The sequence below is a fragment of the Manacus candei genome, unplaced genomic scaffold (genome assembly GCF_025592945.1).
Source record: "Manacus candei isolate 608988 ecotype Guabito, Panama unplaced genomic scaffold, ASM2559294v1 h1tg000096l, whole genome shotgun sequence".
NCBI classification, from domain to species: Eukaryota; Metazoa; Chordata; class Aves; order Passeriformes; family Pipridae; genus Manacus; species Manacus candei.
Window position 1 is genome coordinate 867,048 of NW_026138144.1, and position 15,296 is coordinate 882,343.

General features: G+C 44.9%; 1 protein-coding gene across 6 annotated transcripts in view; it reads right to left on the reverse strand.

The window, feature by feature from the left end:
• TLK2 (tousled like kinase 2) overlaps nt 1-15,296 on the reverse strand; it is a 42,139-nt gene that overhangs the window by 20,718 nt on the left and 6,125 nt on the right. For 5 of the 6 annotated variants that reach the window (XM_051768669.1, XM_051768667.1, XM_051768670.1 and 2 more), the window contains 6 exons: nt 10,485-10,556; nt 7,921-7,990; nt 6,874-6,917; nt 5,455-5,550; nt 2,481-2,648; nt 1,847-1,942 (listed from right to left, as the gene is read on the reverse strand). In XM_051768669.1, coding sequence (XP_051624629.1) covers nt 1,847-1,942; nt 2,481-2,648; nt 5,455-5,550; nt 6,874-6,917; nt 7,921-7,990; nt 10,485-10,556 — 546 coding nt within the window. The remainder of the gene's footprint in view (nt 1-1,846; nt 1,943-2,480; nt 2,649-5,454; nt 5,551-6,873; nt 6,918-7,920; nt 7,991-10,484; nt 10,557-15,296) is intronic. The other variant, XM_051768671.1, reaches the window with a different exon arrangement.

The following is a 15,296-nucleotide window of genomic DNA, read 5'->3' on the forward strand; positions in this document are numbered from 1 at the left end:
TGACTGTTGCCTCTCTACACATGCCCAGTAGGGGAAAGCTCAAACAGAACACCTGCCAGCACTGCTCATCGAGCAAGATGGGCCTAAATCCCAAAAGACAAAGAGGAGGCCTGGGAAGGTCACCTCACCTCTGCCCTAACTTGGTTAATGCTTCCTGCCTGCAGGAGGCACGTGTGACAAAAGCTTTTGTCAGGGAGGGCAGCAGGCAGGGGGTGTGTGGAGAACCTGGGCTGCAGCTGGAGGCCAAGCAGCAGAAAGGTTCTTTGGTAGCTGTTATTTCATTCTGCCAAGGGCACAGACTCACTTGCCCTGGGGCAGATGAAGGCTGTTTGAGCATCCACACTCTTCCATGTGACCCCATCCCAACCCACACGGCCTCAGAGCACCTGGGCCCAACACTGAGGGAATCACATCCTGCTCCTGTCACTGCCACCAGGGATTCAAGCTGGGAATCACTGAAGATTATCTTTTTTTTCCCTTTCTAAATTCTATCAACTCCAAACAGGTTTGGAAGGGAAAACCCACGAATGTGTACATGTCCTCATCGTGCAGCCAAGCATCCTCCTGGATTCTTTCCCATAAGTGTATCCTACATCCAGACCTCTGGAGAATATAATGAAGTTGGACAGCTGCAAAAAGCTTGCTCAGAACATGTCTTGCTAAGAAGATGGACCTTGTGGGCATGTTAAGCAGAGGAGAGAGTAAGAACATCTATTTGAATAAAATAGATGTTAATGGAATAAAACCCACTGTTTGAAGCGTGGGTGTTGGGGCAGCAAAGATTGAAAGGTTTCTCTGGCAGGTTCCTGAGTTATGGCATCGTTCTCACACAAGAATTCCCCAGAGAAAACAGCAGCAAACATGGATCTTCCCAGACCAGCATTTTAACAACACAGACAACAAATGTGACCCTAGTGACATGACAGAGCTTAGGCCTGAGCAAGTGAGTACTCCCAGAGATGGAATTGCTGTCCTTGGTGCACAAAGAACTTGTACCACCTGCTGGGGGAATGGAAACCAGACCTTCCCAGCAACCAAATCATCTCTGACACAGACCAGTGTGAGGAAATGATTGCTTAAAAATTGCTCAAGGGAAGGGTCAGACACAGAGAGATCAGAGATGAAAATCCAAAGAAGATTAAAAGCAGGCTTGGAGAAGAAATAAGCCAGGTGCATCGCAGATAAAGCTGAACATCCTGGTAAGCAACAGAAGAAGATGACACAGATAAAAGAATCTTAATGTAAAAGGCACCAAAAAGACACCAGTACAGTCAGAAGAGCTACTCCTCTTCCTGATTCCAGGTCAGTGAAGTTGCTGGGAAGCACTGTCAGGAACACATCATGTTCCACCTTGACAGGACAAACTATTCCAGGGGTGAACTCTGCAGAGGCCAAAGATCTTCCAGCCAGACTGTGGCTATTTGTACTGTAAGCCATGCAGATGCACCCAGGACCCTGAACAGAGGCATTCCCAACCACCACTCAGGTCTCCTTCACACCTTCACTTCCAGAGAGAACATTGAGGATAGCACAGAGCTGACACAGACAGGGCTGAGATGCTCCTCTCCCAAGCACAGTCACACACAGCTGAAGAACTGCCCACAGCATTGACACAGAAAAGCCTCAGCAGTAGATTGGACAAACTCCAGCAGCAGCAACTGAAAACATCCTTTACAAGATGAGGAACAAAGTTCAGAGTGATTTACTTCACTCAGTAGGTACAGACTGAGTTGAGAATACTGGCTCTTCCACTGGAAACATCATGTCCACTACCAGAGGCACGGCAGACAAACTGCATCAAGCTTCAACCTCACACCCAAGAGCTGTATCATCTAGTGAGCTATACCTGTGACTGTTTGTGCTGGATGGAAATCTGTTTTTGGGAAGTGCAGGAATGCTCAGTGTTCCCTGATCCGGTAGAAGATGGGCTGCCTTGCTGGGCCTGTAAAAGAAAGTTGTGTATCGTTATATGTCCCTCAGCACGACCACAGAGCCCGTGCACACACACAGGGCTGCAGCCTGGCCTGCACCACACTCTCATGTTCAGGTTTAAGAAGGCTCTAGAGATTCAGTTCAGTAAAACAAGAGTGTCAGTTTGCTTCAAGAAGCCTGGCCCAACCTGCTGAAGACAAAGCTTTTAAAAGCCTGATATAATTCATGTCAGCTGAGATTAAGCGAGGCCAAACCAAACATTTCTCACAGCGAGACTACACTTCATTCTTTTGCTTTTGTGCATCTATCAGATTAACCTCTCAGATGGTATCATTCTGATCTAAGATTTTTTGAGTTGTTAACTAGAAACTCACACTTCTATTAAACGAGCAGAGCCTGGCACCTACAACTCTTCACAAGGGAGATGAACTTACCAGAAGACGACAGACTGGGTCAGCAAAACCCAGGCTGCAGAAAAGCTCTCAACTCCCCATCCCTCAACTAGACATCCCTTTAAGGACTCTTAAAATCTCTTGGGAGCTGCTCACCGAGACAAAAGTAAAGCAGAGGCCACCTCCCCTCTGTGCCAGCTGCTCATTCTCAAGCCGCTGCTTGGCCAGCATCACCGACATCAGCGTGGGCAGCGCTGAGTGCTCCTCCTGCGGCTCCTTGGCTGCGCCGCCGTCTGCCCCGTACAGCGGCTGCTCCACCCGCCGCTGCAACACAGGCACAAAACACACAGTCAACTACTTTGGGGGCTTTGGGGAGGGGGGGGGTTGTTTTAAATTGAAAAAGAAAAAAAAAGCAGTTCCTTCTGAGTCTCGCCAAAAACTGTGGTCAGCGAAGCAGCAGCTCAGGAATGAGCAGGCGGCGTGGTGAGGGTGTGATAACTCCAGTCCTGGGGGGATTGCTCCAAGGGCAGGCAGCAAAGGGGGAATGGAGGGAACAATTAAAAAAACCCCACCAACCTAACAAATGAACACACAGGACAGAGTTCCTCGTTGCTGAACAAAACCCCCTTCCTTCGCAAATGCGTGTTTCAGAGCCAACAGGCTGAGGATCCAAAAATCTACAGTGAGGTTTTTGGTCGATGTGTTCACAATTGTGCTACTTGATGTTTTGAAAGGTTCACTTTAAACCAGCCAATGTCACCATACAGTGTTATTCTGGGGAAGTAAACTGGGTCAGAACTGCTAAATGGCAGCAACCTAACCATGTCTAGGACCCAGACATCAGGGCAAGCTCATTTCTGTCATTACAGCTGGGGCCCATCTCCTACAAGGTAAACAGGGTACTAATGCTTTCCCCAAAATCTTTTAAAGATCTGTTACATCTTTGAAGGGTCAGCTCCTTTCTCCTGCAGTAGACTCGTTTTCCAACTGTGATCCAGGAACTGGGTTTAATAAGAACAAGAATCATCTGAGCTGCACTGATTACAGCACTCAGCATCTCCCTGTCCTGACCTTCCAAGCCAGCCCATAGCTGCTAAAACTTGGCAGTCTGGGTAATAATCATCCAAGTCCTTCCAAGCCCTAACTCTGGGCCAGGCAAATGCCTCAGGGAAAGTAAACAGTCAGGTCAGGCTTCAGTTTTTCCTAATAGCCTAAATTGCAACCTGAAGCATATTTCCTGGCTAACATTACCGGTGTCAAGAGTGTGCTTCCTTCCCCAAAAGAGAGCTCGTGCCTGAGAGTGGCATCACAAGAGCCTCAAGACCTGCAGATCATTGTTCTGATCAAAGGAGGAATGAGGCAATTCAAAGCAGTCAAGAGATCTGAAGACAAGAAGCGACGTCCTGAAGCCACTACAATTCCTCTGCAAGTTCTGATTGCAGAAAATTTCCAGTGCAGTACAGATTAACTCAGGTTTGGAGGAGCTTTGTCTCATGTGAAAGACATTTCAACACTCTGTTCCCTTCCTAGACCACACTGACACCTGCAGTGGGTAAGATACTCAACCTTCTCCACTCATCCCCATTTTTTGGGCCTCAGCTCAAACCACTGACATTCAGTTTGGAAGAAGAGGACAGATCTTGCAAAGGCCCAGAATTGTTATGAATAAGCAAACACCACAGGTTTAGCTGCAAGAGTAAAGAAGAGAAGAAACACAAAGAGCACCTGTGTAAGGAGGAATACAAACTGGCCTCTGAAACTAACTCTAACATCAATATTCATCAGAAATACTCCACTCAAACTTCTACCTACTCAACACACACAAATGCAGAAGAAAACCAAAGGAAGAATCCACTTTTCCCACTACAAACACCTGTGGGGTATCTCATCTGCTGGAAAAAAGAATTGTCTCTAGTCCCTCACACATCTGCAACATTCAGAGATGCTATTTCTTTCACTACCCTCTCTTTAAAGAGATGTATTAGTGAATTAATACAAGACAGGAGGAAGGGCCATTCAACTGACAAGCTGTATTTTAATTTTTAGAAACATTAAAAAGGATCTAGAAGCATGTGTGAAGCTCCCCCCTCAAGCAGCAATGCAAGGCTTCTGAAATCTAACAATCACACATGGAATTCTGAGCAGAGTGTTCAGTGCTGGGGTTTAGTTCAGTACATTCAGGAACTGTGTAGAGGTCTCTGCAGAATAATGTAATCCCTAAGGACTTTGGTTTTGGGAATTCCAACCTTTCCCACAATGCTCCAGACTTCTGTGACACTCAACAGAAGCTGAACATTTTTAAAGAGGGAGCCCAGGCAGTGGTCAAAACTAGAGCTCAGCTCTGAATATTGTTTTGCTAATGAAGCAGATTTCTTTGGCTGCTCTGTGCTAAAATGGCTTAAAAATACTGGTTACTTCTTCACATCCAGATCTTGCAGAAATGCTGTGCCAGCAAAATGGAATTATGTAACAAACAATAGCACCAGCTGTGCATGTACACACATTCCTCTGCAAGTTTTGGCTGATGCCCCTTGCAAATCACATGCACATGGTAAGAAGTAAAAGACCTTCCCAGTAAAATTATGGTGTGTACCATGTTCAGGATATCCAAAGGGTCCAATCAAGATCAGAATATCCCTGACCAGAGCTGCACAAACACAAGACATTCTCCCAACTGGATGGAGAAGTTCATGTGCTACAGTGGAATACAGGATAACTAATAGGTCAGTGCCACCTTTTACTAAGGACAGGGACCTCTGTAAGCACACAGCTAATAAAAACAAATAAAAACAGTCATCCTGCATGCTTTAAGCTCAGGTATCCATGTCACACACAGCTGGAACAGCCACTGTCCCAGGGTCCTGGACACGGCTTCACTCCCAGAGCCCAGGTTCAGGTTGAAAATGGAGAACAAGCCAAACCACTCACCACGAGCCACCTCCCTGCTCAGAGCCTTGTGTTACCTGTGCCTTAGCACAGCCACCGAGCCAAGCAATGCCAGGCCAGCAGCAGTGCCAGGCCAGCAGCAGTGCCAGGCAGCAGCTATGCCAGGCCAGCAGCAATGCCAGGCCAGCAGCAATGCCAGGCCAGCAGCAGTGCCAGGCCAGCAGTGTGTCCCAGGAACACTCACCGGCAGGGGGTTGGACAGGGAATGCTGTGGCGAGGACCTGGCGACGGGCGGCACGCTCCGACCGGGACTGGTGCCTGGGCCACTGCCCCCGGCAAACTGGGCATGGAGACACAACAGGATCAGCAGGAATCCCACACAGACACCACATTTCACCAAGTTTAACACAGACAGGAGAGATTAATCTTAAAAATGAAGCCTTACAGGCTTCACAGACTCATCTTTTTCAGAGGAAAACCTTAACATTTCATGTGATGTTTTCAAAAGTAACAGCAGAAGTTCCTCAGACAAACCCTGGTGTTTGCACTGAGTACATTCTCCTTTTTAACACAAAAGAGATATAAACCTGCATGTATAAACCTTGGCTTATATATCCTATTCTAGTAAACCACTGATTTACTAGAATTATTTACGAGAATATTTACTAGAATAGAATTATTTACTAGAATTATTTTATTTACTAGAATTAAGAATAGAATTATTTACTAGAATTATTTACTAGAATAGAATAGATTTATTCACCAGAATTATTTACTAGAACAGAGTAGATTTACTAGAACAGAATAGATTTACTAGAATAGAATTATTTACAAGAATAGAATTATTCACTAGAATTATTTACTGGAATAGAATTAGGAAGCCCCTTCCCTGTGAGATGTGTCTCCTGTGCACCACAGGAGTGGTAAGGAAGGCACAGCTCCACTGAGGCACCTGTGCTAGTCACTGGTAAGAGACAGGACAGGTAAGGAGCTGGCAAACTGCTCTAGTTGGCACAGAAATCCCTGCACCACACAGTGAACCACTCATAAAAAAACTTCAGCCAGGAAAAAATTAAAACACTTACAAGCACTTAATTTCTGACTCCAAGTTAGTCAGTAAAATAAAGAAATGACTTAAGAGAAAAGCTACAGCCCTGGATTGAGCAGAGCTGGAAAAACTTCAGAAACTATGCAATGAAAAAAAGAATATTGACTTTTGGAATGTCCATCACTGTTGTGGGGAGGGGTTTCCATCTCCCACGTGCTGCCAGCCTCCCAGGGGAGGTTTTTCTGCAGAGGGAACCCTGTAAACAACTTCCTACTCCAATCAGTGAGGACTGTGCAGGGAGGTTCTTCTGCAGCATGAGCTCTTATCAAAATTGTTTGCATACTCAGATATCCTCATCTGAGATCCAGGTTCCAGTGAACCTCAAACCTAGACCTAAGTGAAAAAATGCTTTAGCAACTGTTCAAATACATGTTAATTTAAAAATCAACTTCCTCATATCCTGTGCCTAATCAGATCTGAGCATATCAGGCTGACATCATCAGTCAGTGACCCCAGCAAGGGATCAGCAACTCAAGTCACATCACAAATTTCCATCCACAGATTTTGCAGGATGTGAATTCAGGTAGATTTCTCAGACAACATAAAGACACTTACCTCAAAATAATCACTAATTTTATGTCCTCTAGGAGTGCCTTTTCCTAAAAAGGAAAGCAAAGGATTGAAATAAGAGTTGTATTTGTAAGAACAGAAGTTCCAATGCCATTCTAAAATCTCCTCCTACATTTTGACACTCCTTCCCCTGCTCAGTGCAACACCTATCACAACAAAGCTGCTGCACAACAAAAGCCTGCCCCAGGGTTACAGCTCCTGTGCTGTTGTTGGGAGGATCTACAGTCGACAATTCAATTAACTCTCAATTCCAAACATTTCAGATCCAATCAAACAGCATTTGCACCTGCTGAAGTACTTAGAAAACACTAAAGGTTTTGACTGTTGCACAGGTTCTCCAAAATTTCCTTCAAGATAAGGAGAGAGCAAAGGCTATTTTAGTCCTCTGCCTTCAGGTAAATTACTTTGTATTAGATCTCTCTTACTTTGTATTAGATCTCTCCCAAGCATTCCTATAAGAGTTCGAGAGATAATTAGTGGTGGCTTAACACCAGCTCATTAAAACTCAGCCCTTTTCTCTTATTATAATATTATCAAAGCAGTTCTGTCAACACAATTTTCACTACTTTCTTGTTGAGGAACAAAAGAAATCTGCTGGAAAATGTGAACTTGGGCTTGAACACACCAGGTTCTCCTGAGCTCTCTGGACAGCAGGGCCTGCTCTGTGCTTGGGCACAGCTTGTTCTCAATTTGTTGGGGCACAGCTTACTGTAACAAGGCTCAGAAAGCAGGGAAGGGAGCACAGGCTCTGTCCTCCAGTCTGGCTGCTGTGTGGGTAGTGATGCAGGACCAAAACAACCCTGCAGCTGAGCCATAGGAAGCCTCTGGGCAGCCTGCCCCATGGAAATGCAAGAGTTTGTGGGAATAAACGGAGTATTTTTCAGCCAGCGAGGATAACGAGGCTCCCAGAGGAGAACACACCATCATGGAGTAGTTTATAACAAGCTGCCCGACACACCCTGGAGAAGAGCCATTAGTTTCCTAGGACACAAGGAGTTACCAACCCTGCAGCAGGGTGGGAGCAGGAATTACCTTGACTGGTCTCGTAGGGTTCAGCTTTCCTCTTCCTATTCCGCTGGTCATTCTGTTTTTTCTCAGGAGTCTGTTAAACAATACTTCAAAATTAACATTTCTGCAGTTATTCCAAGAGTTAAAGAAAATGCCAATACACAATAATCTGTTCCATATCCCCAGTGGCCAGTTCGTTTCTCTGGTGCATTTGTTTCTCCTGCTGGTACTTAAAGAAACAACTGCTCTCAAATAGCTGCTACTTTCTGATGTGCTGCAGAAGGGAGAGAACACGGTTAACAAGGAGAATAATAAATTTTTTCTTATTTCAGCTGCAGCAATCCAGCCTCTACTACCCAGTGACCTCTCAGGGCCAGCAGAGCAAGCTCAAACACTTATGAAAATCTGTGTAAACTGTTTCAAGGTGATCATAGCACTGGTACAAGGGGAATAACAATGAGAGGTCTGAGTGCTGACATCCAAATTTGCAGTCCAATCACAGTCTACCAGGACAATTCACCTTGCCTGCAGGTAATGCTTCCTCCCAAAGCTCATTGCAGAAGGGGACAAGAACTATCCTGTCCACTGGTTCAGAATTACAACCTTGCACAAGGCAAGGAAGAGCCCCCCAGGACAACAGCCAGGAGAGACCTGTCACAGGTGCTGGACTTTGGTTTGCTCCTCAGCTGCTGTTACTAAAGTCAAGGGTTAGTTGCTTCTGCCATTTCTGTGAGCAACCAGAGAGCTGAAGGGCAGCTGACCAGTGGATTGATGTATAATCAGTGTTATTTATGCACAGGCACAATACAGAGCATAGTTGACAGGCCTGAGGGCTCCAGAAGTGTCATCCCTGAGGCCCAAAGGCTCCAGAGTGCCAGGCCTATCTGTTTGTACAAGGCTGACAGGCCCAAACACGTGGGAGTGGAGGAGACCCTGGCATGGTGCTTTCCCCATCACCAGGGTCACATCTGTGGCCAAACCTGCTGAAAGCATAAGGAAGCACTGCTGGAAGCAGCTCACTGAGGTTGCTGGAAAGAGAGAGGTCTTATCATTTCCATCACCAAACGTCATTTTAAAAACATCTCTTATCCCAAAGGGTCCCAAAGAATTCCCAAGCTCTCTGCTCTACAGTCACTGCAGCCACCACTAAACCACACCCTGGGGCCAGGGAGAAAACCACAGAGTGCAAAACACAGCTCTGGGGGAGGGAGAGCCACGGCCAGGGAGTCTGTGGGAAACCCAAGTTCCATGCTCTCTGCAAACCCCAAGTCTCAAGGCCCCTGTTTGAAGAGCTCTGCCAAAAGACTTGCACAGAGTCAGCACAGAAATCAATCTCCCTCCTTTAGCAGGATAAAAAGGGATAAAGCTGAGCCTAAACGTGGCTGTGTCCCCACAGTGGGTGGGGGACATGGACATCAGCTGGGCACCCACTGCCACGTTTTCTAAGAGGATGGAGGGGATCTTAAGACAAAGGTGGTTATTGTGTCTGCAAGGTCCTTTTTTAGAATGAGGGGACTGCAAACTCCATAACTGTGTAGAGACTTGCTGCTCCAGCTGCTGTGTGTGGAGAAGTCAGTGACATTGCCTCCTCACTGCAGAGTGAAGAGCAACTCCTGAGCAGCGTTGGCGTGACTGTAACACCACGGGCTCCATTACAGCCTCCATGGAGCTGGGAGCATATTAATGAGATTCACTTCAAGTTGTTTTTCCATTCAAGTACTTACATAACAAAAATGACACACAACATTATCTGCTACAGACTGAAAAAGCAAGGAATGGGAGAGATTAGAGTATGTCAGCTTGGTCAATTTAAATCTCTCCACAGAAGTTCAAAAAAAAAACAAAACCCAACCCAATTAAAATAAGAATGAATACTCGGTTTTTCCACTATTAACTGCACTTCTGGAGTTTTAGATACTGCATTCTCAAAAGACTGAGCTTCACTAGACCACTCATATCAGCACTGCCATATAACAGAGGGAAGTATGATCCAAAACTTACCTGATCACCATGTGGGAAGTTCTTTAAATGCATAAGAAAATGCACTTAAACTTGAGATTTAGCTTTATTAACATGGAATTTTAAAGTAAAAATCTAACTCTACACTTAATTTTGCTGCTTTAGCAAGAGTTTTTAAATAGTTAATCCTAAAGCACTGAGATTAATCAGGGACAAAGCATCAATTTTCTCCTCCCCACACTTGCACAGAGTGATCCATGAAAACTCTGCCTTGTACAGACTTAGGCAAAATCCCATATTTGATAGATAAGGCAAACTTTTCCATTGGTGCTCTCTGGCTTTTACTGGTTCAAAAGTACACCAAAACCAGCAAAACCAATTCCCTAAGCTGAGCTTTACAAATGCTGTGCTTGGGGTTGGGTAAATCCTGCCTGGAGCAGTGGGAAGCTTCCCAGCATGGTCCAAAGACTGCAGGGTTAAGCTCCAGACTAAATACTTGCACTAGTCCCACTCACACCCAAAACTAAGACAACTGTTGCTCACTCTCACACAATTTCTTGTACATTTTGAGTTCAATCATGAACTTGACATGAGTTAAGCCCCAAAAGCCCAGGGGTTGAGCCTCTTACCTCCAATTCCTTATCGCTCAGAGAGCCCACGCTGCACAAGCTCTGGTTGGAAGACTCACTATTTAATGGACCCTGGTGAAAAACAAGCAAAGACTGTTAGAAACAACACCCAAACGAGGCAGACCCGTCCTATCAAACACTGCACCTCTGGGCTGGCCTAAGTCCTGTGGGTACAGCAGCTCCAACACCCCCACACAGGATGGGGCACTAAACTTCACAGGTCCTTTGGATGGGCAGTTGGATGGGCAGGACAGTTGGATGGGCAGTGGACAGTCTTTTCTCAGGATAATGCTCCTCCAGCCTTTGGAATGATATTTCTGTATCAATTTATATACTCACTGCTCCATGCAACCCCACCCACAAAACAGCCAAGGTGGTATTTATAACAGCCTAAGGTTTGAGGGGAAAAAAACCTCCTGATTCGTTGAGTAGCAGGAGTTCCAAGCTCAGCTCTTCAGACAAGCATCTGCTTGACCCTGGGCTAAGCATTCAGAGGCATCTTCCATCTGGCAAGGCAGCTATTACTGTTATCAGATGCTGGCTGTACTACTGATTTTTCTTTAAATGTGTCATTTTATGCTTTTTTTAACACTGGGAGAGTGCACAAGTGAGAGTTGTGTTCCCAGCAGTCCAACTGGTACCCACAATACCATCTTTTCCCACTTGGCTGTTTTATGGACCCAAGGCTGACCTGCCCACAGAGCAGCTGCTCCCACCAGGCCACAGCACAAACTCCAGAGGCTGGAACAGATTTATCAAAATAGTAACCAGGTACCTCAAGAGCCTGCTGCATCTTTGCAGGCTCTGCTGGATGCACATCTGCATTTTTACATATCCAAGCAGTTTGAAAATGATTTAAGATCTGTATCAAAACCGGTTTTAAAAGGAAAAAGTGAATCATGCAAAGTCACCATGTTTTAGCCTGACACAAAAGTATCCTCCTACAGATGTAACTTCAAAAAAAAAAAATCTAGACAAATTTGACAAAGATATAAAAACAAGATTCACAATTAATGATGGAATGTATTAACAGGAAGAATGACATGATAAAGCCAGCTCTCCATTAATAACTTGGGAGCATCTTTTCCCCAAGATTCATTCTATTTTAGCATTCTTAATTTTGCAGTAACCATTTCCCACCAATCAATCTTTCCTTGTGGCAAAGCCACTTCTTCTTATATTTTTGAGCAGAAGACTCAATGGTGGGCTGGGGGAGAAGCCTTAACACCACAGTGAAACCCCACAGTAGGTAATTTTTGAGGGGACCAGTTCTCCCTCTCCTATTTCTGACACAAACACCACCATCAAATTAAATCTGTGATATAACCTAGTTGTTACTAACCCCAATTTCCAAGTAGGCATGTGCAAAAAGTAGAAGTTCTATTTACTTTCTGTGTTACACTGAGTGTTAAATACCAAACCTGTTCCTCCTAAAATGCTCAGTTCCTTCAACACAAAAAAAAATAAGAAAACCAAACACCTGAATAGCTCAAGAAGCTAAACATTTATGATTCCCTTTTAAAAGTAAGTTACTTTAAGAAAAATTGCAGGTTTATACTCTTTAAGCCACACCATTATCCCTTCAAGCCATCACACAAATAGCTCAGGACCAGAAAGATGTTTCATCTCTTCAGCAATAGTTGCTTTTTAAGCAAAGCAAGTTCCCCACCACCCAGTGTGACAGCTCACAAATGTTACAGGTACAATTCTTGGTTATTCCAGGGATTTTACTCCTTGGCCAACAGGATTTAACAGAAGTGCCAACACTAACCTCAGCTACATCCACGTGAAGGCCTCACTGTTAAAAAAACCCTGTAATATCTCATAGGAAGTGGCAGCAGAAAGTGAACCCTTACACCCATGAGAAAGCTTGTTTATAACCTGCCCAAATGCTGCCCTCCAAAATCCTTCCCAAACCCTGCAGCACCTCCTGTGCCAGCTGAGGTTGGGGAGGGGCAGGAGCATCTCTCCCAGGGAGCATTCTGTGGTTTCAGAGGGGCAGGTCGGGGTTCTGACATGAGGAAGATGAAAGTGAAAGTTGTTTCCACCTTTGCTTCAATCTCTCTGCCTGTTTTTGCACGTGGACAGCAAGGGATAGGAGCAGCTGCTCCCAAAATGCCCCATTGGAGCTTTTCAGGAACACTGTGGTTGAAGGGGAAGGTCAGGGCTCACACAGGACAATGCACCATGTTCTGGGGGCACCTGGACAACAAACTGTTGAGGCTGTCTAGAGTCAGAAATGATGCTAAGATTTTTTCCAGAAATACAAATTTATCCTCTCCAAGACAAGAAATCCACTCAGTTTGCCCCTGAATGTAAAGTTCTGGGATGCAAGCAGCTGCAAAAATGCCTGATACAAAATCCACTACGTTTTTCACACTTCCAGTACTACAACTACCTGTACTGACTCCTCTGTGTGGGAAATTTTCAGCTCTAGCAGCTGGAATCAAACCCACTTTTGGAATCAACAAAAGAGTAGTTCAGTCCTTGAACTAGATCAGATTCTTGAAGAGCAAAAAAACCCCCTTTTTCCCTTTATTTTAAACCTTCCTGTAGAATCTAAAGTGACAGTGTGGTAGAACTGAACTCAGTGCAGTAGTAGAAAGGGTGAGAAGGAACCAAGTATTTGGCTATGGAAGCACAACAGCTTGTCCTTGTCTACAGGTATCCAGCAACTTCACTGTCACATGGATCAATATTGTGAACAAATGCACAATTAATTCTTTGTAGACATGTTTTGACCCATTTTCACTGCAAGAGCCTCCCTCTCCCTCCACTACCCTCCAGAGGACCTTCCACTTTCTTACTGGAAAGGATTAGACCTTTACAGGCAAGAGCTGAACCTGGCAAAGTTGTTTTGAGGCATTCTGGCAATGGAAACACAAATTGTTCACTAGAACGTGCTGTACTCAAAGCAATAAAGATGCAATACCCAGGATGTTTCAGGAACAGGGCCTAGTGCTCAGCTGCACCTCTTCTCACAAGAGAAAGGGAAAGCAAGTTTTCCTGATCATCCAGATACCTCATTTCACACCTAACCTCACATTATCAGCTCCTTATAGCAACAGGTTTAGACATGGATGTGAAACACTATACATCTGAGTATCTCCCCTCAACCAACAGTCAGTGAGTGTGTGTATAAAAACCCCTTCAAATTTATATTTTATCATTCCTGACTGTTTATATTTAACTCAGCAACTGACACTGGGTAAATGTTCAGTACTTAATTTAGCATACCATTTTTAAGTGGTCATGACACAAAAGGAATTAAAGGAATGAACCTGAATTTTGGAAAGAAACAAAAAAAAAAACAACAAACAACCAAAAAACCCAACAAAGCCAAGTTAGCAAAGAACACTAACACCAGAATATTGCCAGGGAAATAGCAGTGGGGAATAATAAACATGGAATAGTTTACACAGGAAGGGCTTATGAATTTTGTTGCAGAAGTCATCTGGCTTTTCTAGCATAGACCACTTTGGGATAATACTGCACTTCTGTGCTATCACTCCCAGCCCACTCATCCCCTGCGCCCTGTCAAGGGAATCGCTGATGGGGCTCAGCAAAAATTCAAAATACGTGGGTCATCTGAACCAAGCTAATGGCTCCTATAGTGTTTACCTAAATGACAAGCACAAGAACAGCACACACTTCCTCCTCCACAAGGAATTTCTCCCTGAGATAAGCTGGCAGGCTCTTTTCCCTTGTGATTCACCTATCAAGTGCTGCCTCAGCCCGTGACCTACCTATGCACAACAAAGCCTCCATGTTGAGAGCTGGATGCAACAGCAGCAGCAGCAGCTTTCGAGACTCCTACTCAAAAGCAAGAATTTACAATCTGGCCACTCACAGGTGCTGGTTAGTCATTTCTCCCTTTGCAAGAGCCCCTGGGAAGGCCACAAGTGAGGCACAATGGCCGAGGCTTCAACACAAACAGCTCACCCTGCTGAGAGCTCCCACCAGATCCATCTGCAACACCAGCCTGGCTCCCCCCCTCACCCATCTCCTGCCTCCCATGACCTGTGCATTTCCACAGTCTCTCCAAGCTCCCAGAAATGATCCATCACTCCACAACTCCACTTGGGTAGTCTCCATTTTGTGCTGTCCAGAAGGAATCTCTAGGAATTCCAGCTGCCCAGCCAGAGCGTGCAGTGCAAAATTCTCTGGCTGTTTAAATGGAGGAGACATGGAGAGATGCTTCATTACCTCAAGCCAAGCTAACCTGAGCTCCTCTGAATTCTGTAGCAAATCAGGAGATTTCAAAGGGAAAAAGTCAATCCTTAGTTCCACTAAAAGTTAGTGCTGACTCCACACAGGTTCACACCAAAGCAAGATGGTTGAGTGGTTTTACAGTTATTCTGCTCCAGTGCTACTGTGTCAGACAGGTTTAATTAACATATTCTTATCTTATTTCAAGCATCACATAAGTATGAGAATTACAACCTGCTTCTTAATTGGACTTTTAGAAAAGCTCAGTATTATGGCCGATAATGAAATCCCCGAATCACTGAGGTCTTTTTGCCACGAGAAGTTAATCTACTCTCAGATGTTCACAGGTAACCCCCACTCTTATCAAGATGGGTAAGCAGATTTGCAGCAGGATTTGCCTGGCTCCCATTCTGCCTCAAGAGTTCTCTCTGGTTGGGAATACAGTATTTTTTATTTTACTGGTGGCAAACTGGACGGAAGGGTCACACCACTCATCCTAACCCTCAGCTCGGGGGCAGAAATAGAACTGAGATCTGACAAACTATTTCTGGGCTCCAGGAGCCAGACAACACATTTGAAGTAAGTAATGTTGCACAGGGAAGC